General features: G+C 45.0%; 1 protein-coding gene across 4 annotated transcripts in view; it reads right to left on the reverse strand.

Moving 5' to 3' along the window:
- The window catches only part of F13A1 (coagulation factor XIII A chain), a 64717-nt gene extending 53674 nt beyond the window's left edge, over positions 1–11043 (reverse strand). Inside the window, exons 1-3 of one of the 4 annotated variants that reach the window (XM_030041928.2) lie at positions 10907–11043; positions 6611–6784; positions 618–806 (exon numbers count right to left, since the gene is read on the reverse strand). In XM_030041928.2, the coding sequence (XP_029897788.1) occupies positions 618–806; positions 6611–6758 (337 nt within the window). In that variant the 5' untranslated portion in view covers positions 6759–6784; positions 10907–11043. Of the gene's footprint in view, positions 1–617; positions 807–4909; positions 5084–6610; positions 6785–7687; positions 7864–10906 lie in introns of those variants that run through there. The other 3 variants (XM_030041923.2, XM_030041930.2, XM_041118289.1) reach the window with 3 other exon arrangements.
- Between the last annotated feature and the right edge of the window lie 12328 nt (positions 11044–23371).

Below are 23371 nucleotides of genomic sequence, written 5' to 3' on the forward strand. Positions count from 1 at the left end.
AGGAGCTGGGTCTCTGATGAGGGTCTCGGAGTGAGAGGAAAAATGCTTTCTTGCTCTTTTTGCAGTAAATCAAGAAAGCCTCTGATGTGGCCCTGAGTAAGTCTCTGGTCCAAAGCTATAATCTCCGAACCTTCTCCCTTGTTACCAAGTTGGCTGTAAATGCAGGCTGCAAAGTTGCAAGGCCTCCTGTTCTTCCACCCTGCGTAATTTTACCCCCTTGCGTACTCAACTTTTTTTTATCCCAGTTCATACATAGTCATCTCTCCCACCTCAAAAACCAGACCCCTCCTCGCTGCATCTCCTAAACACTAATAAAAGATGTTTCCCGTTCCACCTACCTTTCAGCATTGCCATACAGCATTAACCAGAAATAACTCTGAAAGCTCAATAAAGTACAACTTCTTGCTAAACAAAAAGCCCAAATACTGCTCCTTCTCTCACAAGCAATTCTGACCCTGTTTAGAGAAGCACTTCCTTGCCTATGGTTAAGACTGTTTTTATGGTTTATCAATCATAACAGGAAAAAACCCAGCCATTAAGTACTGCTGTGTTCCTGTTTACGAGAGACTCTTCAGCCTTACTTTGCTGATATGACACAGCCTTTGCCAGGCACTTACCTATCAAATACTCCAGCCAGAATTGGTCCGTCTCTGGCTTGTAGGGTCGGTTGAAGTCAATCTGGATTTGGAAAGGCTGTCCCCGACGCACTATCAGCTTGGGGTTGTAGTACTTGTCTGTGTGGTGCTGCTGCTTGTTGATCTCGTGGGGCTCCTTGAACATATGAATGTCCACAACATGCAGGTAATCTGCAGGGACACATAAATGAACACAGAAGTAAGAAGTCAGTATGTTGGAGTGTCAATATTGATCTCAACATCGTTAGAGGCCCTGTCCTCCCCTTCCCCAGCATTGCCTCATTGAGGAACACCATGCAATGGAGTATGCTGGATCTGTTTGGGGCTTACATCCTCCTGGCTGAGCATGGACTTGTGGACTGACACTTCTTTGTCCGCCTGCCATTTTCACAGAGGCTGTAAGGCTTCTAGTGTATGGTGAAAGCAATTGCAGAAAGAGTAGGTTGCTATGGGTGGAAAGCTGAATGTCCCCAAGGAGAGTTGGGCTCCACCTTTCCTTTGGCATCGGCTTTCTGCAAGTCTGGGCCTCGCTGTCACAAGTTTACCAGTGCAACCAGTGGGCCTTTGACAGCTGTGGCTTCATATCTCCCTTCTTGCAGCCCTCCATTTGTAAAATGCAAATTCACAGGGGTTTTTTGATGCTTAATTACATTAATGTTTGCAAAGCGCTACTACTATTGAGTGCTGAAGAGCCTGAGAGGCATTTAATGATCTTGCATTCAGCTGAGAGCTTGGATTGTCTGTATTAAATAAGGTTTTGGTGTACTGTATGTGTCTAGACTCAGCTTCTCAGTACACCTCCACTGCTATTAGTGTCTTCTTATGAAAACTAAATATAACATTACAGTATATAATTACAGCATAGAGTTATAGGCAAACAGCAGTAGGTATCTATAACATGCATGGGCAAAGCTTCGCTCCCTTCAAATTAGGGCTGTCTAAAGGGTTATAGCCTACCACTGCTGGAAGTTAGTTTGCTCAGCTAATGATCTATGTGGGGTGGCACTGGGATGGCCAAAGGCACTTGCAGTCGCCACAAGCTACATGACTGTACGATACCGGGAATCTTCACAACAGGAGTCTTCTCACACAATGAGCAACCACATGAAAATGAACTGGACGTTGTTCTTTTGCCTGCATGCTTGGGCAGGTAATCACGAAACCTCTGCCAGGAGGACCATTGCTGGTCCTCACCACCAGGAGAGAGACAGAAGAGTAAAGCTTGATTTGCACCTCTCAGCTTGTCTTTCCAGGTGCTGACAGTTAGAAACTAATTTCTGCATTTTATACTGACAGTGACAGAGCCAAACTCATGTCTGGCAAAAAGACGTGCACATTTACAGCAGCTGGTAGAGCTGTGTGTACTCATGATGGTGGCTAATTTGGCCTGCTGCTGAGAACACTGTGAGCAGGAATGATGTGCTCAGCGACTGAGTCGGGTATTCAAGTCACTGAGGGCTGAACGCAGCCCATTTCACAGACAACAGCTCAGACAACAGCTTTACACACCGCTTTTCCTTGAAGGCAAGGATACACTGCATAGTGGCCAGCTCTGGACAAGCAGCAGAGCAGCTCCCTCTTGGGTGTGTAGCCCCCAGGCCTACAGCAGCCTGTGCGTTAGCCATGCCCCTCTGCAGGGATGTGTTCAAGACATCAGCAGAGCCCTGCAGGCAGCAACTCCCCTGGACACCGGCATGGTCCTTCTCCTGCCCCAGCCAAGCCACCCAGCCTGGGCTCTGGGTGACAGCTAACGGGAGAGGGGGAAATAAAGGCAGCAGGAGCAGGTCCCGCTCCTGCATTGTCATCATGAGCTGCCTAGCCCTGCCCTTCAGGCAACAGAAGGAAAGGAAACTGCCCGAGGACACAGCAAGATGAGGATCCTTTCATGGAAAAGCCCTGGACAACTGAACCCAAAACCATTCACCTCCTGCTAACCCTAATCTGTGGAAAGGCTGGAATACCCTGTTCAATCCTGAGGCAGGCTTAAAGTCCCATGGCAACGTTATTGTTATTCTCTGCTCAATTTGCCAGGCTTCTGGAGTAACTTCTGTAGATCCCCACTGGCTTTAGCACTGGCTAAAGTTACAGAGATGGTTTTTGTGTGAAACACTAAACGCGTTTTTGCTCAGAAATCATTCTCATTGCCCCTCTGTGAAGTGGGGCATATCTTTGCCTCCCTCTCTGCAAAACTTACTAATGCTCACTCACAATAATGCCGACAAAGCTTACAACTGAATTGCATGAGGCAGGAATTTCCTGGAGAGGGGGTAAAGTGGGGGCAGAGGAGAGTGTCTCCCATCATCTATCCCAACCCCTCCCAGGCTGAAAGCACTGCATGTAAAAGCCACATATCTTGGGGCTCTGTGAGGGGTGATGCTATCAGTAAGTTTGGCTCAGCTTCTCTCTCCTTTCAAGGAGGCTTAAAAATGGAGTTGAGGGTTTGCTGTGTTTTCATCTTGTCTTCTGAAATAAAAGACAACAGTGAGTGACCCTGCCCTTCCTTTACAGGTTAGCCCCTTCAAGGAACTGTAAAGCTAAGCCACCCTGGGCCGTCAGTTCAGCATTTGCTTCATTTTATCTCAGGACTTTACATGGCTCCCGTCAAAACACAGCCATACACATCTGCAGAAAACACATTTCGCTTTCGCTCTCAGTGTTAAAACCTACGTTGAGCTTGCCAGATGAATATAACCTGTGACCGGAGCCTGTGTTAATTACAGTAATGGTAATTGCGGAGGACAAAACATGAGCAGGGTAATGGGATGTGCTAACACCATCACCAGGGTGCGATCAAAAGGAAGGTTCCAGGCGATGCGCACATCAGCGCTCATCTGCTCTTGAGGCACAGGTGGCCATCGAGGCGTCCTTTGAAGTCAGGTCCATTTGACGGTCTGCCCATAGCCTGGTCTGCTGTTTAGTGCAAGCAGGTTCGCTGCTCGAGAGGCAGCAGTCCGATGCTTTCTTAAAGCTTTTGCAATGTTAAGCTTGCATGGAAATAAATAAGCACAAGCTTGAGCTGTTTTTCGAATAACAAGAATAGCCTTCAAACATTAGGTTTTCTTGGAGGACCAGAGAGAAAGAGCTCTGGATTACAAAGCGAACAGCGTGAGTTTCCAAAGGAGGTGCCCAGGGGAAGCACGATTCCCTGGCGAGTCGCCGAACTTTGCAAAGGAGGGTGCGTGGGGAGCTTGCAGACCGTGGGGCCGCAGGGCTGTGTCCTCCCACCGAGCGGCTGCAAGCGCCAGGCCCACTCGTTACACGTTGCGGTGAGATGAGCTGGCTAGGAAGAGCCAGGGGGAGGACACGGCACAGCCGTGGTCACGGAGACACAGGCTTCTTGCTGAAGAAGCACTCGGGGGGGCTGCGCGTCCTCCTCACTGAGCATCCCTCCCGCAAGCAAGCGGGGGTCCCGCAGCAGGCAGCCCACTGACCGGGCTGGGGAGGCAGCCATCCCTGGCAGCCTCGGCCGCTCGCTCCGGCTGTGATTCAGCGGAGTGGAAGTGGGTGTCAGCAGAGAGCTAGTCAAGCACAGGGTTTTACCTCATCCTAGAGTAGTAGCTAAAATAGGTCAAATGAATCACACCCTAAAAATGCCTGTTTCTCTCTGTTGGCTGTCAAGGGAAACGAGGGTGACTAGCTCAGCTGTAGACACCTACACTGCACAGATCAAGGGCAGGATTCAGTTAAATTTAGGCACCTAAATGATGTGAGCCTGGTATGTAACCTCTTATTACAGCCAGTTGGTGGCTGGTTGTTGCAGCCAGTGGAGCTGAGAGAAGGGGACAGATCACCCTGAAAGGGACTCCCACTGCCTCTCCGGACAGCCTGTGCTCTCACCTCCACTCACGGATGGCTCTGTGTTGACTATGATCTGACACAGGTGAAGACACTGAAGTTTAGATGTTTATAGCAGGTGTCCAATCCCACCCCAAAGGCTAGAAAACACCTCAGTTGTAACAGCAGGGATAAAAGCATTGACATGCTTTTTTCAGCGTGTTATAGCAATGAAATGTGGGAACCACTACAGAAAATTTGGACAACCCAGAAGCATAGAGGTGTGCAGGAGAAGGAGGTGGCACAAGCAGTTGTCTGCAAGGATGTGCTCACGGTGCTAGAGCCCTGTCGTACTGTGCCGCTCCTGCTCTGCCTGCAGACGCTCACTTTATCCCCCAAGAACAACACTGTGAGGGCTCTGGGCAGGCTCAGCTCCCAGTCTGAGCTCCATTGGGCTATAAAACTTTAACATGGTCTGACAGGTGACTTAAGCATCCTACCCCAAAACAGCATGTCCAGGGACCACACTTATATCAGGTGGCATCACAGGCTTAGATCACAGCTGATGTGCACTGAAACAGGAATGCTGCTGCAGTCCTTTCCCTTCAGGTTAGCCCTTGCATGTTGTTGCTACAAGCATTGCAGAGCTGAACTGCACAGCAGAGCTGATCCAGCTGTACAAAAAGAGTTTTGCTGTTATGCACAAATTTATTTTTCAGCCATACCAGTCCCAGGTATATCCTATGGCCACAAAAAATCTTGCTTTGGACAAGGGCTGTTTTTCTCACTAGCAGTATCGCCTTAAGCACATGTTGGGTTCCTGCCTCAACTTACTTGACCTGACATTCCTAAGTTTCCATTGCATTTCTGAATAGCAAGAGGCTCCCGCCCACCAGCACCGTACTTCATTCAGAGCCTGATGTGAAGCACATCAAAAAGCAGTAGGAATCTTTCTCCTGGTACTGGTGGGCTTTAGCTACAGGCTGCATTCCTCTAAGGTATCCCACACTCTTACACATCTCCAGCTTCTGTGAGCATATTGGGTTTGAAACAATGTCTAGTCAGGACCTGTACTGCTTTACGTTTGACAATTTAAACACATATACTTGCCCCAGAGCTACAGGGTTGTTTGAAAAGGTTCACGCAAAGTTTCTACAATCTTAACGTGCCAGTTGGTTTGCTCAGGCATTTCTTAAAAGAAATGCTTTTTAAAGATGTGTGTGTGTATTAAAACAGGGGGGACGTGTTGTTAAGGCACATGATTAGGATTACAGAAATAATGCTTTGCAATAAAAATTTGAACTTGTTGCATAAAATCTCTTTGCCTGTTTCCTAGTGTGTATAATGCAGTAATTAATGCTTGTCCACATTTATTAAGCACTCTTTCAACCCTGGATGAAAAGTCCCATACAAACATTAAGTATTATTACATCTGGCTTCCCTGAGTTGCCACGTTCAACAAGTTCTGCTGTTCATTTCAAATAGGCCAAAAAATTAACGTCATTTGGTTGGTGACTCATTCAGGAACCAATCCTGATTTCTTTTAAACCAAAACCTACCTAATTTTTTTCAGATTCACTCCAAAGAGTTGGCACTGAGGATGTGGTTTGATTTCCCCATTCCCTACCATGATATTGTTTTGTCTCCCCAGCCAAACGATTGAAACACTTTTCACAGGAGAATAATTAAAAATATGGGGATTCCTTTTAGTTTTGCATTCATTTTTATGAATGAGCTGAACATCTAGCAAAAGTTTTCCCTGCCAGCCGGCATTTTGCAGTAGTTTCACGGTCAGTTTAAGGCCATACAAACCAGAAGGGCTATTAAGAGGGGAGGGTCCCCCAGGCCCCCCTCACCCCAGTGCTGCCACAGCCATGCCTGAAGCCATCAGGTCCTAAAGTGACTCTGTGATGGTGATCAAACTGGGAAAACCCATTCTTGCCTTTTTTTAACCACTCCCACAGTTCAAGCCAAAAACTGGTCACTCAGCTTCTCCACTCCTCACTTTCCCTACCCGTAACCTGCAGTAGCATTTCCATGCACATGGGTGTTTTTAGCAAGTTTTTTCATGAGCAGCAATAAAAGCTATCTGAGATCAAAACATGTAAGGAAAAAAGTGATTTGGTTTTAATTCACAGACCTGGGCAGAGGTGAGTATGGAAGATGTAAAAATAGACTCATGGCTTAATTGTACACTGTACCTTTTGGATTAAATCCTCTAGGTATCAATCCAAAAGCCTCCATCTCAGGGACCTCATTTTCTTCATCATTGGAGTTGTTTGATGGAAGGGCTCTTCTCCCATTCAGAGGAGGTTTCTTCTTCTCGTTGGTGCTCATTGTTTCAGACATCCTGTATTAAAAAAGTTGTAATAACCGGAAAGAAAGAAAGAGTGCAAGGAAAAAGCAAACATGAGCCAGCATGGCACACGTAAGATGGGAGAAACCAAAAACAGTGTGGGGTGCCAGTGAGCTACACATTTTTAGACTCACATAAATAAAAACTGAGAGGCAGAAAACATCAGTCTAATGATGGAGTACAGCTCTCTAAGGATTGGAAGGCATTTTGTGTTTGTCAAAACATATGAATAAGAGAAGAAGGGGGGCGGGAGAAGGAGAGGGAAGCCTAACACAGGAGTATTTGCCTAGGAGAAGCAGGGTATTAAAAACATTAGGGAGTTTCAGGTAAAAGAACTGGAAAATCACTCACTCTCCCACCCTCCAAAACAGCATTATTGAATCCAAAATAGCAAATTATATTTCCAGAAAGTGCATCACACACTACCTCCCCCTAATAAAAATGACATTCTAAGTTATACTGCAATCATCCCAAATACTACAGCCTACAACAGTCTGTGGATGATTACTAGAGAATTGTATTTTTGTCCCTGTGCATGCAAACACCCAATATTTAAAGGGCTAACTCCTGCACCCAGACAATCCACTTCTGAGAAAGAGAGAAAAAAAAAGAGGCGGGGGGGAAGGGAAAAAAAAGAACAGAAAAAAGCACTTATCCACTTATTTCTCTCCCACTAATGACCTTAAGGGAAGTCTCAGATGTAGGCTGATCAGAGACTTCTCTTTGAGCTAGTCAAAACTGCTCTCACATCTATTTCAGTGTAAGCATGTAGCAATGAAAAAGCCATGCCATCCTTCTAAGAAAATATTAGTGGCTGAGAACACGACTTCTTCCCAAAGCTCCCGAAAACAGCAATTCAAAATGTAGCAATTATTTAATAGCAGTAAGCTCTTAAAGGAAGTTTTTTAGTTAGCATGGATACCTTCTTTTCAGATAGTCTTTTTTTTTTTTTTCTTCTCCTTTGCAGAATTTCTGAAGAGCAATAGAAGCCTGGAAAAAGTTGGGGGCTTTTAAGTAACCTCTGTATATCCTCCTCCCTCCTGTTGCAATAGGACAGTGCTGAAAGGGTTGCCAAGCCCTCCCCACACCACCTCTGAGGATCTGCCACCACGGCTGGCACGTCTTTGCTTACTCCCTCCCTCTCCCTGCCTATCTTACCCCAGCTCTGCTCACCAGGAGCATTTCAGAGTGCTAGGGCTAAGGAAACATCTTGGGCACTTAAGTTTCAGTTCTTAGCGAGACGGACTAGAACTGCTCATAGCACAAGGGCATATGTAGCGGGAGAATGGAGGGGATTTTCTGAGGGACACAGCCCCAGAACCCATGCTCACTATGTTGCCAGTCTTTAATGGTGTCTCTACCTCAGGGTGCCCGCAATGCAACTTCAGGTGCTGGTTTTCAGAATACCCCAGGCAGACGCAGTGACCAGGTTCCCCTGCCTGGTTGCCTCACGGCAGTCCTTTCAGAGGACTGTGGGGCATGTGGACATGGAGAGCTCGTTGGTGGCCCAGTGGAGAGGACCTTTTTCTTGAGAACCTATGCAGTTCAGGAAAGTGAAGGTATTTTGCACCAACCAGCTATGTTTGGGGCAAATGACCTTCAGCTCTTGCTCATGATAAAATGTGCATCACCTAACAACCAGGGTCTGGGGCAGTACCTGGTGGAAGCATTTTAGCTCCACGTCAACTTTGTTCAGTTCCACCAAGCTCCAAGATAACTGGAGACTGTGTGACACCTCCTCTGTCAGGCATAACTCCACAGACCAGTGGAGTTACACGGAGAAAAAGCAGTGTACAGGGAAGAATTCAGGCCCGCTGCCCTGCCAGCTGCTGCTGTTTAGCAGCAGAGGTACAAGTCACCTACTAAGAGCATGCACGGACAGTGGAGAGCCCCTCTGACACCACTTATTTGCCTCAGTTGCAGGGTGGATGAAGGAGCGAGGAGACACAGTGAAGAGGACTCCACTCAGCCAGCTATGACTTCCAGGCCCATAGCATCAGTGAAGCCTCAAACCTCTGCTGGCTTAACACCACTGAAATCAAGCCAGAAGGCAGAAGAAGAGAGAATCAGGCCACATTCCTGTAACAGCAAGCAGCAAGTAAATCATCTGGAAGACAGGACTCCCATCCTAGCTCCCTGGGGATTTCCCAGCCACAGCGATTTAGCTCCACATAAGCCAGGACACCTGCACGGCACGGGGCAGAGATGCCAGCTGGGGACCTGGGAGCAGCGTGGCTGCACCAGCACGGCGTTGTAGCCAGGCTAACGAGCCTGCTAGGGCTGATCGCCGAGGCACCGCACCAGGCTGCAGCAGTTTTGGAGGCAGCCTCGCTATCCGCACCCCAGCTTTGCACTACGCTGTCTCATAGCCAAAGGCCTTGAGCTCTCTCCTGCCTCCCCCAGCAGGCTGTTAGGCACGTAGCATAGACAGCTACCTAGCCAGGGGACTCCCCTTCCCCTGCCCTGCTCCCCCAGGAGCACAAGCACCCTGCGGGGACAGATCTGGTCCCATCACTGGCATCCCGAGCTGCAATTTCCATTGACTCACTTTCACACAGATGGGCCCTGCCATAACCATCTGGAGGGCAAGCGGCACCCCTGGCACCCAGGAACACAATGAGCTTTCTGGGGAAGGAGGCCGGTTGCCGATTTTCTTTCTTTCTCTTTTTTTTTTTTTTTTTTTCCTTCACCTTCCACTCTGATTTCTACATGGCATGGTGTGCTTTGTGCCTCTCTCTCCACTTCCAGCCAGCACTTCAGTTCCCAAAATTGCAGCTGCTGCGACGACGTTACAAAAACTGATATAAATATTGCCTCGGTGCCATGCCTGCTGGAGGCCTGCAACACAAATAAGAAACGCCATCTCCCGAGGAAGTCATGTGCTTCCCCAAGTGGCTGCGGCGCTGTCAGAGCCGGGAGGAAAACTTTCTGTCAGAGCGAGGAAGGGAGCGAGCGGATGCAGCCGAACAGATCCCACTACAGCCGTTGCGCTTAAACAGCCAGCGGTTGCAGATGTCTCCCCGTGCCCGTGCACATCTCTCCAGGGCTTTCAGCAGAAGCCAACGATCACGCGGAAAAGGGGGAGGCCAAAATTTTTGGCGGTAGCGGCAGGAGGGGGGCTTTGCATCCAGGGAGAGTAATGTTCCGCAGGCTGTAATTTATTTATTTTGTGGGGAGTAATGTAAATTTGTGCTTATGACAGCTCCAGATGGCAGGTATTTTCTCATTACCTTGACTCCTTAGCATTTGCTCTCCCTTGCCTATTAGACTGCGCTGGCCTTAATTTAACTTCCACGGTTCGAAACTACTGACGTCAGGGCTGATGCAGGAGGGGGCACAGAGAACACTAAGCCCTGGTTTTCCTGTAGGGCCTTATATTTAATGAATGATGCACTGGGATGACTGGTCAAAGAGCGCTCTCTCTTCCCGAAGCCGCTTCTGCACTGCACCCTGTGGGGAGCCACGAGCCCATGCCCATTTCTCAGAGGCAGCCTTTGGATGCTCGTGGCCTTTGCCAAAGACCTTTTGCAGTCACGGGCACCCTTCCCGCTGCAATAGACTTCAGATGACGGACAGCCCTTCCTCCCGATCCCCACAGAAAACCCCTTAAATGGCTGCAAAGCTTGCACCTAAAAAGTTATCCAAAATGCAGTTTCCTGTTGTCGTCAGAGCCAATGTCACTCTGTTCCAAGTCCTCCCATGCTGGATAAGAGTTTGTGGGGAAAAAAAAAAAAAAAATCCCTCAGAACACAAGAGTCACTAAAGCTTTACAGCCAGAGGAGAGGGCGTGCCAAGATCTGTCACAAGCAAACTGATCAACCAGGTGCTCACATAAATGGGTTGCTGTGCTGCGTGCCAATGGCTGGATGGGAGAGATATTTTCCCTACCACTACTGTAGCTACACCAAGCACTCCTCGGCAGCAGCTGAGCATTGTCAAGTTCTGCAACAGGGTGACTTCCTTTCTTCTTTTTTTAAAATATTACCCTCATGCCATTTTCAGTCTAGGTGGGTGTTCAGATGCACTGGGACATGATTACCCCAGCATGTGCACAAGTGTACCTGTGAGGACATCATCGTCACTCCCCATAAACCAGACTCTCTCAACCCTGATCTTTTATACATAGTAACACGACGTTACCTCTCTCTTGTCTTCTCAGAGCTTCACTCGGGAACTTGCACCCTTTCTTAGATGATCAGGTCTGTCTTCCCCCTTCCTCTGCATCAGTACTTGTCTCCCAGAAACTGATGTTCCTCTTCCTACGATGCCCTGCCTCACCAAGGCTGCAGGCAGAGTAGAGCAGATTCTAGCAGAAAATATGAATAAAAAAGGTTCTTTTTAAACAGAAGCAAATTTCAGAAATGTTCATTTGGTGGTTTTGTTTGCACATTTTGCTTTGGGTTTTTTAAAAAACAAAAGCAGTTAATATATCTGTCTGCGTGTAACATCTCTGGCTACCACACACAGAGGAGTATTTTTGAGTTAATGCTGAAAATGCAGAAGGCCCAGCTCTGAAACATGGCACGTGTACACATGTCTGTGTTTGTGTGAAAGAGGGGCAGAGGCAGAGAGAGATAAAATGGCAGCTCTTCAGATAGTGGAACATTTGGAGAAGGGGATACAGGGCCAGTTTTCAAAAGATATTGTTGCAAATGTTTCTGTTGCAGGAAGAAAAAAAACGTGTGTATATATATACACATTCGTGTACACAGTCTGATGGGAAAATGTGGTTTAGGAAATTTAACTCTTCTCTGAAAAACTGTTGTTTCAAACTGCAAGTCTAAATTCAAACTGTAGATCTGCATAAGCATCTACATCTGAGCTGGCCATCTTAGGCTCCCTTTATCCTCCGCACAGATCTAGTCTAGGCAGTGATTCATCTCCTCCTACAGCAGACATGTAAATAGGTCAGATGAATCATGGCCTAAAAGTGCCTGTTCCCTATATTGACTGCAAAGGGAGCTTGGGGTGATGGGTCCTACCATATGTGTCTACGCTGCCTATAGTGAGGTGAGATGAATCCTAGCTTAGGCACAGAAAAAGAAAAGGATTTTATTTTGGTTTTGAGGCCTGGCCTTCAAGTGCTAAATTATCCTTTACTTTTATGGAAGATACTGCTGCAAATCAGTATCAGTGATACACAGTATACAGTTCAATACGCTTTTTTCTCTCAGAATATATGGCTGCCACTGCCAATTATGTAAAATATATTTCTTACAATAAGCGTCAGATTACAGTAAAGTACATACAAACTCATGAGTTCAGGCTTGGGAAAACACATGCATCTTTTTGTACTCATCTGTGAAGGCATCTTGCTTCCTCAGACAGAACTATAACTGTAGGTGTGGTAACTGCAATAAAATAAGAAAACAAGTGTCTTGTCTGTTATGAACATACAATCCAGGTTCCCACTCCTATTCTTACTGACATCTGAATCCAAAGCATTCAGTTGGTCGAGTACTAGGGTCTGCCTTTGTTTCTTACAGAAAGAGTAAGGGAGAAGCCAAGCTAGGGCAAAGGGGTCTCTCATAAGAGACGATATTCACAGACTCCAGCTAAGTTTACTGGCTTATGTTTCACTGGAATTGAGGCCTTTAAAGGATTAAAGAACATCTCTCAAAAATGGGATTGGATAAATTCTCTGCTGTGGCCAACTGACCCAGAAGCTGATAGAGACAAAAAGGCTGTGGACCTTAGATTTTTATTTCAAACCCAAAAGGAAAGGACAGGACATTAAACCAAAGCCATAACTACCTAGAGACTTAAGCAGGGAAAGCCATTTTAGATAAAACATTTGTCTGAATAAATTTCATCACACATGCCGCGTGTTTGGGCCAAAGAAAGAGACTTTTCTAAAGCAACCACCTCAGTACCACTTTGTCTTCTTAACCCCACATACCCAAAGAGAAGCTCTTGGCCTAGGGATCAACCCTACTTGGTCCATCAGGCAATGAGACTGAGAAGAGGGACTGTAACTTCAAGAGCAGTGGAAACAGATGATTTGTATGATCCCCTTTCAGAGATTATTGACAGATACTCCCTATTGAACAGCCATTGTATCTAGGGACGGGCAGAGCAAACAATATATGCAGTCTGGTAAGACTTTGTCTATCATTCTTGCTATACACTCAGAGAGCTGCTTGAATTTTTTCCAATGCATCACTCTCCTTATAGGGAATGCTGATTCCACAACACTGAAACATTTTCAAGAAAATAACAATTGATTAATGTAAAACAGTTAGTAAGAAGTTACCAAAACAAGCTTAGCTTTGAGTTGGTCATTTTAGCTTTTAAGTTTACAGCCAGGCTGCAGTCCCCAGGTACTGGGATGTCTATGGCAGGACAGGCTTGGGGAGCTCAGGGAAGGGAACCTTAAAGTTTCTGCAAAGACCCAGTTTGCGTTTAAGTAGCTGCAGCTCAGTCCTGCACCCAGACTGGCTGCTGCAGAGCTGCAGCCCTCAGCTCCACAGGGCCTCACTTGTCACATACAGCATCAGATGCAAATGAGGGTCATCCATTTGTGCTGTGCCCAAACTACCATGGCTTCTGGACAGTGTGGAGTCGTCTTGGATACATCCAGGCCAGAACCGATAAGCCAAGGAAGACCCAAACAACCTACAAGCAGAAGCACAGGGTCTGTGCCCTTTGTCCCTGAAGCACTCATGCCAAAGACCTAGTACAAGACACTTGAGATGTCCCTACATAAAGCCATTTGGGCTGAGCAGGGTTTAGTAGGTCCATCATCTACATCATGCACAGATGAACATCCTTGGTTTAGTACTAGGATGAACAACAGTGGTCATGGAGCACTGCACCTCAGCCAAGAAGCTAGATCAGACCAGAGCTCTTCCTGCATCCAGGGGGTGGGTAATGCACAACCCAGGCAATCCCAGCATGCTTAGTTGACACTTGTTTCTAATTAATTTAGTAACATATGTGAACACGCAATGTTTCAGTCTTAATGTCACAAAGCGTTTCAACATTACTGACACACAATGTTTCAAGTACGCTCAATTACAAGATTTCTGGAATTAAAGATTTCCTAAATTTCATTTCAGGGTAAAACTTCCTGTTCCAGTTCAGAACAAAAATACATTTTTAAACGCCCGAATGTCTTGTAGAACAGCTTTTCCTCTTAATACAAACACAGATGTAGTGTGTAGGCCCATACACAACAAAACACTTAAGCACATCTTAACTTCAGTCATGTAAGTAATTCCATCTTTAGGCATATGCCTAAATCCTGTAATGGGCTCAGATCAACCAAATCAGGGCTGTATAATATCTGTTTGTACAGAAACACGCTGCCTGTTGATGTTGCATTTCTGCAACATGACATTGCAGTTTAACAAGTCTCTAGTGCAACTGCTTCTTGACTCATTTCAAAGATGGTTGCAGAAGTGGGTTGTTGAACCATCTTTCAGCCCCAAGACTGACCTTATCTTTGTGCAAATGAGCTGGATAATTGCTTATTTAAGGAAGTGTGCAATGTTTTGAGAAGTAGGTTCAAATGTGGATTGTAAAATATCACAACTGGTTGGTTTGTTAATGGCGGATGTTCTGGAGGAAGAAAGGAAATTGAAAGGATGAATCATTATCCAGATGAAGTTCAAAAGCAATTTAAAAGTCATTTCATAATCACAGATGTGTGCCAAATATACCCGTCCAGCACAAGCTGTAGGCTTTGATTTTTGTGAAGTCTGCAATTTCTTTCCTTTGCTATTCCTACTATAAACTTTTGCAGCATGGTTTGAAAAAGAACGTAAGAAGAAATTAATGCCTTCTAAATGCTCCATATACCTGTCTCTTTCTATAGTGCTGTGCTGCATCCACAAAATTACTGTCAATGTGCGCAGTAGAATACAAATACTTTTCCCTTTATGCTCGTACTGAGCTTATGGTTGGAGTAAAGATAAAAGTCAGATCAGCTGAGAGACACTGCATCAGGAAGGCAACTCCAGCATGCACCCACAGCAAGGTCCCTGGCTTCTCAGCTAATGTTAAACCCCTACGTTATGAAGAATAGGTATGCGCAGTATTTCTCTCGTGTCCAGAAGCTGTGGAAATCCTGTCAAAGCCATACAAAGTCCAAGGCAACAACCACAGTCAACAGATGCCCTCTCCATTTGAGGCTTATCCATCCTCTCCTGCAATTCCACCTCCGGTTGTGTGCCCCTAACAGAACCTCTACAAAGTTTTAGGCTGTGAACCTGCAAGAAGGCATGCTAAGATAAAGCTCTGCAGGTAGATATCTTCCCCTTGACTCCTTGATCTCTCTCTGGCCCATCTCTCTCTCAGCTGTAATCTTCACAAACTTTTGCAGCTATCACAGGAATGATATGAACTTTCACTCTTTTCCTTTCAAGCCATTTTCTTCAACAACCTTACACTGCTTTGATTTCCTTTCAAAACATCAATGGTTGGTTGGTTGCTGGGGGGGACATTTACTACTTCACTGATAGATTGGAAACTCATCCGGAAAACAGCAGTGCAAATAAAATAGGAATTGATGTATCTTTTATATTAAACGACCGTTTTCTCAGAAAGGCCCTTGGAATTCTTAATCTTCAGACTTGTAAAAAATTATAGTTTGTTCAACTCATACAAAAAGAAGGGGCTCACTGGCTGTGGCTCAGATGTCTTGACCCAAGTGCCTTGTTTGCCTGGGATTTCTCCTGAAACTCTGTAGTCCCTGTAACTTACTTGGATAATTCCCTGGACATGTGCATGAAAATGGGGTACAAGCAGCACGTTAGGAAATGATAAGAAAAGTGGTGGTAACGTTAGTTTGAAGAAGTAGCCAATGTATTTTCAAGTAAGAGCATAAACATGCTTCAAAGGCATCCATCCACTGGAATACACAGATGGAATTGGATTCATTCAAAGCCCTATCCCTTAAAATGGTCCATGTCACCATCTTGCAGTCTGATTTCCCACCTCTGGCTTGCAAGTCAGACAGCTAATCAATGAACAGGAACAATATCATAACACCATAAAGAGCAGTTACTAGTTAAGGATAATGAGAAGTAAGTAACCTGAATAAATGGCTTTTGAAAAACCATTAAGCTGTATTTGTTTGCATTGTACCACAATAAATTTTAATCAAGAACATGCTTTCATAAAAAGAAAAGTTGATCTGTGGACCTCTGAAGGAAAAAGTTGGGGCAGGTAGGCAAGTTGTAATGACCTACTTGTTTAAGTTTTCCCATAGGTAGGGCCATTGGCTGACTAATATTTCTGTTCCATAACTACTGACAGTCGGTATTCAAATGTTGAATCTACAGCACTGTACAGTGCTCTGACAGCACTGTTGCCAACATTTTCTATTGCATTCAATAGGAAATATATTTTTTTGTGTCTGTTACTTGAAATACCAATAGTACCTCTTTAAGAAATATGGCTCAAAATAAAATACGTGATTTGCGGGCATAAAAATCAGCAAACCCCTGGCATGTCTAGAGAGGCCACTGTTGCGAGTCTTATCTAACGAATACTACTTTAACGTTGTGTTTATTCTCACAAAAAACACGGCTTTTCATGAAGGCAACTGAAATATACACGCAGAGCTTCAGGAATAACGCAAATTGTGATCTAAACTCACTGTAGCCATGATATCTTTTCAAATGAACTCCCATCAGAACTCTTCATCTTCTTCACAGCTCTGAAGGATAAAAACATTACACCTTTTTAAGACTTTAACCATGCCAAAAAAAGAAGTGCTATCTCACTGTAATAATGTTGTCTTAATTATGTACAATACTTAGCACTAGTTTTACACCAGATGAGTCATAGTAGAAGCTTGTACTTTGCTGTTTGACTAAATCCCACAGCACTTCGAACTCCCTGCAGTGAATGCTTACCAGCTTGTGCTCAGCTCTTCTCTCAGACCACGTTTGCTGGATCCTTTGGGGGAGGCTGGTTTGAATGGTGCTGAAATAGGATGAGCAGACACTGTGGTTGGAAATAAGGGCTCAGAGTCAGTAAGAACATGCCAGACAAATGTCTTGAAAGCTGCTCAGGTGTTTATGCTTCTCCAGTCATGTCCATTTTAATTAACTGGGATCCTAGAAATCATAAAGCTGGGTTTCATTCCTTTCTTTTTAAAGGCAGTTTATCTTCCGAGTAGAAAGGTGGTCATTTTTCGTCATCTTGTACTGTTTGTTGCAACAATTAAGACAATGCCAAACAGGCAAGTGAAACACTTGTCATCTACAGAATCCCTGTTTACTGGCCTTACTCTATCTAATCTTTTACTAATAAAAATAATCCCATAGCAGCAGATACCTATCATTTTATGAAGAATTTTTACCACTAGGTTCTCCAATGAGATAGCATGGTCTGCTGGGCACCTCTTCATTTGTGCAGGTTTCTTCTCCTTCCTACATTTCAGGGCTTGTTGAGCTCAGTGAAATCCCTGGTAAGCACTGGATCTTCCCCCAGGTCCCTCCATGAGCACATCTCTCGGAGAAAACTGGCCATTCTCAAATCGGTTGTTACCTTGATAATTCAGCTCTCTTCAACTGAAACACATGAATAATACCACTTTCAAGCCTTCAAAAATGGTGTTAGAAACTTCAAAGGAAGAACACTATTAGACCTTTTAAAAGGTATTTATGAAGTTCAAGAGTGGATGGACTTGTACCAGAGTATACTGCAGTCTTCATTCACAGTCAGCAGGAGAGGTAGGCTCCAGCCTCAGGTTCTTTGAATCTCTGTCTGGAAGACCACATAGGAAATTTAAAGTTAGACATTGTGAAGAATTGTTCCCATCTGCCTCCCCTCCTTCGCCCAACAGATATGCAGAGTGCCTAAGTACCTGGCTATCACAGATCACTGGGAGGGAGTTGCTGAAGCCTCTGTCTATGCGAATGACAAATATTCTATTCATTAGACATTCCTGTAATGAATGTCCTGCTATGGCACCTCCCAAGAGACTCTTGATTAATTGAAAGAAATAAAATACTTCATGTTGAAATAACAGCTGGTTAGGATACTTACCAGTATCAGCTGATAGTCTAGAGACATACACTTCACCAGGAAACTTTCACTCCTACACATTATTTAAATAGAAGCTGGTTTTTGCAAACTTAGTACCTCTAAACTGAAGTTTATGACATTTGGCTAGTAGGGTCTTTCTAGTTAACAGTCAGTGTTTTTCAAAGCGCAATACTTGTCTTATCAAAAACCTTACCCAGAAGAAACCAGGAGGAGTAGTGTGCACGCCACACTGTTGTGTGGTGCAAAGAGGATGCATCCAAGTGAAAGGACAAACAAACCATTCTGCTCACGAAATCATTTCATTTCCATTTTAGCCAGGAATGCACTAAATAATGCATTATTCCTCAGCTACTCAAAAGGTCACCTTTTGGTCTATGAGCAGCTGCAGCAGCTGTGTTCCCTCGAGACCCCGCTGAGAGCAAAGAACAAAGCGTGAGAGCTGATGACAAGCTCAGGGGATGCAGGTATGAAACAGGCTTTTGGAGAACTCCCAGCAGCTCCAGTTGAGAACCACTGCCAACTTTCCTTTCTCTCATTTTTTACTTCAACCCCAAATAACCTCCTTCTTTCACCTCCCCTTCCTAAGTAAATTAGTCACATGTAAAATATAAGAAAATAAACAGCCAACTCAGATTTTGACACCATGCAGGGACAAGCATCCACAGAGATTAGGGACCTCCTATTCATCATTGATTTCCCATCATACTTGACAGGAAGGTACAACAAAGAGAATAAAATAGCCCCCCAGGAAGGCACTCTGTGAGGCTGAGTTCAGCTTAAAGGCTGCCGAGTCTCTTATTCCCAAACTATAATGCAAGCAAGCTGATTCTGCAACAAAAATACATACGCAGCAGAAGCATCTGACCCACAGCTGGTCTAGATACACCCCTGATATTTGAGACATTCATCCAGTAGATCTGGATGAAAGAAATTGGTGGCTTTTTAGATATTATTTCCTTGTCAGGAACGCAGATACAAGTTTTGCAGCTAGGAATCCATTCAGCTTTCTAGATCAGGGTGTTGGTTATAATAAATGGACCTTAGTTTGGAGGGAGGGAGTTTGAAGGGGAAAGAAAATCAGTGTGGATTATCATCTAGTTCAGAATCTGTCCTCCTGACAGGTAGGTTGGGATGGTACAGAGGAGACATCCTGACCAGACCTGGCTTTGACAGGATGGTGGGTGAAGCAACGTGTTGTTTTTGTAGGATATCCTCAGTGATGTTTTCCACAGACCTAATCCTGTTCCATTTCCTGAACACCTAAATCAAAATTGTCTACAACCAGAATAGCTGTTGTTTCAAATTAAATCAAACAAGCAAGGAGAGAAATAACAACTACACATGAGAAAAACAAGCATGTAACTCACTGTAAGGGCCATCTTGCATTGATGCATAGCAATTCCTCCTAGACTACAGCCTGGGGAACACTTTATTTTTAAAGGTCCAGCACACAATAACAGAATCATAGTAGACATTCATCTAACCATATGCACCACTCATATCTTTCCTTACCCAGAAAAACAAGCAAACTTTAAAAAGAGATGGTAAAAAAACCCTAATGAACAAGCACTGAATTAAATATAATGCAAAAAAAATTCAAGTGCATACATATTCCTTAGTCCATCCAGATGTGTTTTCATCTCCTCCAGTCACTTGCACATCAAGGTTGCAGCAGACCTCCATGAAAACCCCCTGAGCTCTGGGACTCCCGTCCCTGTTCCAGGGTGGTGTAGGATTCAGTAACTCCAGCTGCCGCTATTAGCTTTTCCCCACCTGCAATGGTTCAGTATCACTGCCAGACAGCACAAAATCCTGCCCAAAAGCATGTGCCGTGTGGCAAGGCTCTGCAGTTCAGCAGGTTGCCAGCCTTGGAGCCACAGTGGGCACGGCAAGGTGGCAGATATCAAAGGACAGAAAAGAGAGCAAGGGGTGGATGGGCCCATAGAGTTCTTCAAATGAATTGGCAAGCAAATTTTAAAATTTGCACCTTAAAAACTGAAAAGCAGAATATTGCAGAGCAACCAATTTTGCCATAAACTGCTCTTTACAACAAGCTGGAGGTAACGGCAGTGAAAGCCAGAGAGGCTCTGCAGCCATGATCAAACTGAAACCTCCTGCTTGCTCGTGTACCCCTCTGCCACTGGTACCTGAGGGCCCTGAACAGCATGTACTGCAAGTCAGGAGAAAGCCCCATACACTCCTGACTGCAGCCATCTTAATCGGTTTCCAGCCACGTTACCGTCAGGTATGGGTGATGGCTGGCGTTCTGTCTGCATCAACATTATCGCATATACTGGACCCATCATTCAGTAGATGCTCCAAATGGGGCCAGGATACCACTGGCATTACTTAGCTTATCTAGCCGAGCCCAAGCCTGCACTGGCCTGCATAAAAGCAAATAAAGAAAAGCAAGTCTGTTATCAGTAGGCTTAAATTTGTTCAGCAGGAGCACACACCTCCTTTGCAAAACATCTGTGAGCCTGCAAAGTATAAGAGGCTAAAGACACAGACCAGTCACGCACCATTTATTTAAAATGTGTGATCCCAGAAAAACTGAGGCATGTTTCTAGCTAGAAATCCAAGCCAGAAAACAATGGCAGCCCACTGCCCAGCCAACAATCCAGGGTTTAGTACTGGACCAAACAACAGCTAAATAAGCGCTCTTCCTAATGGCAAGAGAAGCAGGACTGGGAACACACAGACTTTGCACTCCAAGCCTAACCTTGTCCTCCTGTGCTTGAAAACCATGTGCTTTTGGGCCTCCCTAATGTGATTTTGGAGTCTGTGATGCATCCTGAATTTGCCAGAGATCTTGACATCGTTACCACTATTCTAAGTCACATCCTTTCCTTGTGCTGCCTCTAAAAGAGCCAGCCTCTTTCCACTGACCATACGGGCAGCCTGGTAAGAGGAGGCTTCCAGTGCACACTCCTGCACAAGGTGCTTAAAGTCAAGCAGTGACAATATTGCTCCAGACCCCCACCCTTCCACGCCTGCTCTTCCCTCCTTGGCCAACGAGATGATTTTCTTTAGCAAAGCAAACCGCACCCAACACATAAAAACAACTGCCGGACTGGAATAAGAGTGCATCTGTGCTCCCAAATCAGGGTGAGCAAACTAGCCATTTCCCAGCTTCACACTGAAGCAAGACCAAGAGAGCACTGGTGCCCTCCATCCCATCTCCAGGCCACCACAGGCAGGAGAGCCCAGCCCAGCAGCTGGATTGGAGTCCCCCAGCACTGCAGTGAGCACCACACCGTGCATGGTATCTGCTGGCCAATTAAAGTACAACTATGGTAATTTTTTTCTCTTGAGCATATTTTCAGAACTGTCCCCTTTGACATATGTATTTAATGGGCTGCAAACCAGTTAACACGTGTGTGGACACTCACAGGTACACACACGCAGAGCTGATTACATACAGCTTTCCTAACAGTTCTGATAATCTGGATAACTTATTCAGATTGGCAAGGTTTGAGTGTTTTTCCATTTCCTCTGCAGGAAGGAAGCAATGTGATTGTTGCTGTGGTGATCCTTCCCTTAATATTTTTTAGCCATGATCTGGCTTAAAGTCATGACTGTCTCTGGAAAGTGGAATTTTATGAAGGCACAATATTAAAACATTAGTGAATAGCCTTTTCTTTTTCACACTGAATATTATATATATTTATTCCTTGAAATTCACATTTACAAATGAAAACATGTAGATATTCCTTTATCATAAACAGGGCTGGTTTTGGCCTTTATTTTGTAACCCCTGTTCTCCTCCACCCCCTTGGGATAAATCTGCATAGTCAGAACCTCTGCTTGCCGGGGTTATGTTTTCAGGAGGGTACATACTTACTCAGAAACATCAATGCTGGCATTAAGAGTAGTTGCATGTGTAATCTCCCAGGCATGGGATTTAAAAAAGCTACCTCCTTCCCCGTTAGCGAGGTTAATGACTGCTCTGCAGAAGAGAAGCAAGGTGATTTCATTTTTTTCCTTCATTCATGAGGTTGCAGAGCCAGCATTCCTCTCTCTGTGGAGAGGACAGCAAATGTTAGCTCCCTACCTTCATTTATACTTTGATCAGTGAAGCTGCTCGGCAGAGAAAACTGTTACACGCAGTAAGAAGTACAAAACTTCTCCTACTGATGCAAATGGCTGATGGCAGGTTATTCCCATTTGTAGCCTGGGCTGCAGACATATCCTTGCGTGGCTCTAGCAAAGTAAGGGTGGTAGCACCAGCCCCCCAAACCTGTAGTTCTGCCATTGCATGGCAGTAGTACACAGCACACAAGGAGGTGCTGATGGGGGGGTGCAGGTCCAGCCCTCAAGCATCCTGCGCTTGTCTCCTTCCCTTCACTCTGAATAGCAAAGCCGAGCATCCTGGGAATGGCTGTGTTTTTAAAGTTGCAGAACTACTTTCATTAGACTGCTTTCCCATAACCTGCTTCACATTGAGTTCTCCCATGGGATTAATCACGGAAAAGGATACCATGCAGTATAGATGAAAATAAACTCAACTGGGCCAATGGAAAGCTGTCCTCTCATTTAGTCGTGATTTTCTGAAAATTATTGTTGGAGATGAAATTTTGTTCATCTAGTTTAAAATCCAGAATTAATCATTCGGGAAAGTTGACAATTCTGTTTCTCTATTTTGTGTCTCCTATGGGTGTTTTCCAGCATTTAAAACAGTTTCCAGATTATTATTCTTTGAGTTGGGAATGAACAAGGGGCTTGTTTATTTTCCATTCAGGCAAATAAAAAGTGACATTCTAGAAGGTTTTATAATTTCCATCATTGCAACCAAGTGTGTTTAGCATATCTGAATAAACCAGATGCAGATATTTGTTCTTGAGATGCACTAACAAAAGCTACCACAAAGCTTTTCTTTTACAATGGGATTGCAAATATAGGTTATCTGAAACCATATATTTTCTTCATTTTTATAAGAAAAACTCCTAGAATCATAAGCAGGGAGAGAAACTACTTAAACAGATGCCTATATATCTATTTACATACAGACACACGCATGCATTTACTATGAACTGCATTAAACGTGATGACAGAATACCCCAGCACGAATGTGCCTATGTCTTTTGTTTCTCTCTGCCTCTCTAGAAATTTCAGGATTTTTAGGATTTCATCTGCAAGTTTTCAGTAAGTGCTAGAAACTCATGCCTTCCAAAAAAGCAATTCAATCCTCTGTGGTCTTAACACTCCCTGGATAGAAGCTGGTAGATTCGGCAGCCTGTTGATGCAGCGAACTACGTCAGTGGTACAAAAAAACAACCTGTGCCTCACTGGTGGAATTGGGACACGGCTTTCTACCACCCCTCCAATCCTTTCCCACCGTCAACAGCCTGGTGAGGGCACTTGGACTCTACCTTCCCACTGATCTCCAGAGGCAATGGACACGGATGACAGGCACGTGTGGCTAGACTGTGCCCTGCGTGATATTTTGGGTATGCCCTGGATCCTACGCAGCAGCTGAACGGGGACGTTGGGCTTGTGCTCATCCCCACGATGCCAGCAGGCCTCCCACAGCTGCAGCCAGCACGTCGCTGCTCCACGCCAATTCCCTCGCCAGACCACGCAGGCATAATCCAGCTTGTGATCTTAA

This window comes from Aquila chrysaetos, chromosome 18 (assembly GCF_900496995.4).
Source record: "Aquila chrysaetos chrysaetos chromosome 18, bAquChr1.4, whole genome shotgun sequence".
NCBI classification, from domain to species: Eukaryota; Metazoa; Chordata; class Aves; order Accipitriformes; family Accipitridae; genus Aquila; species Aquila chrysaetos.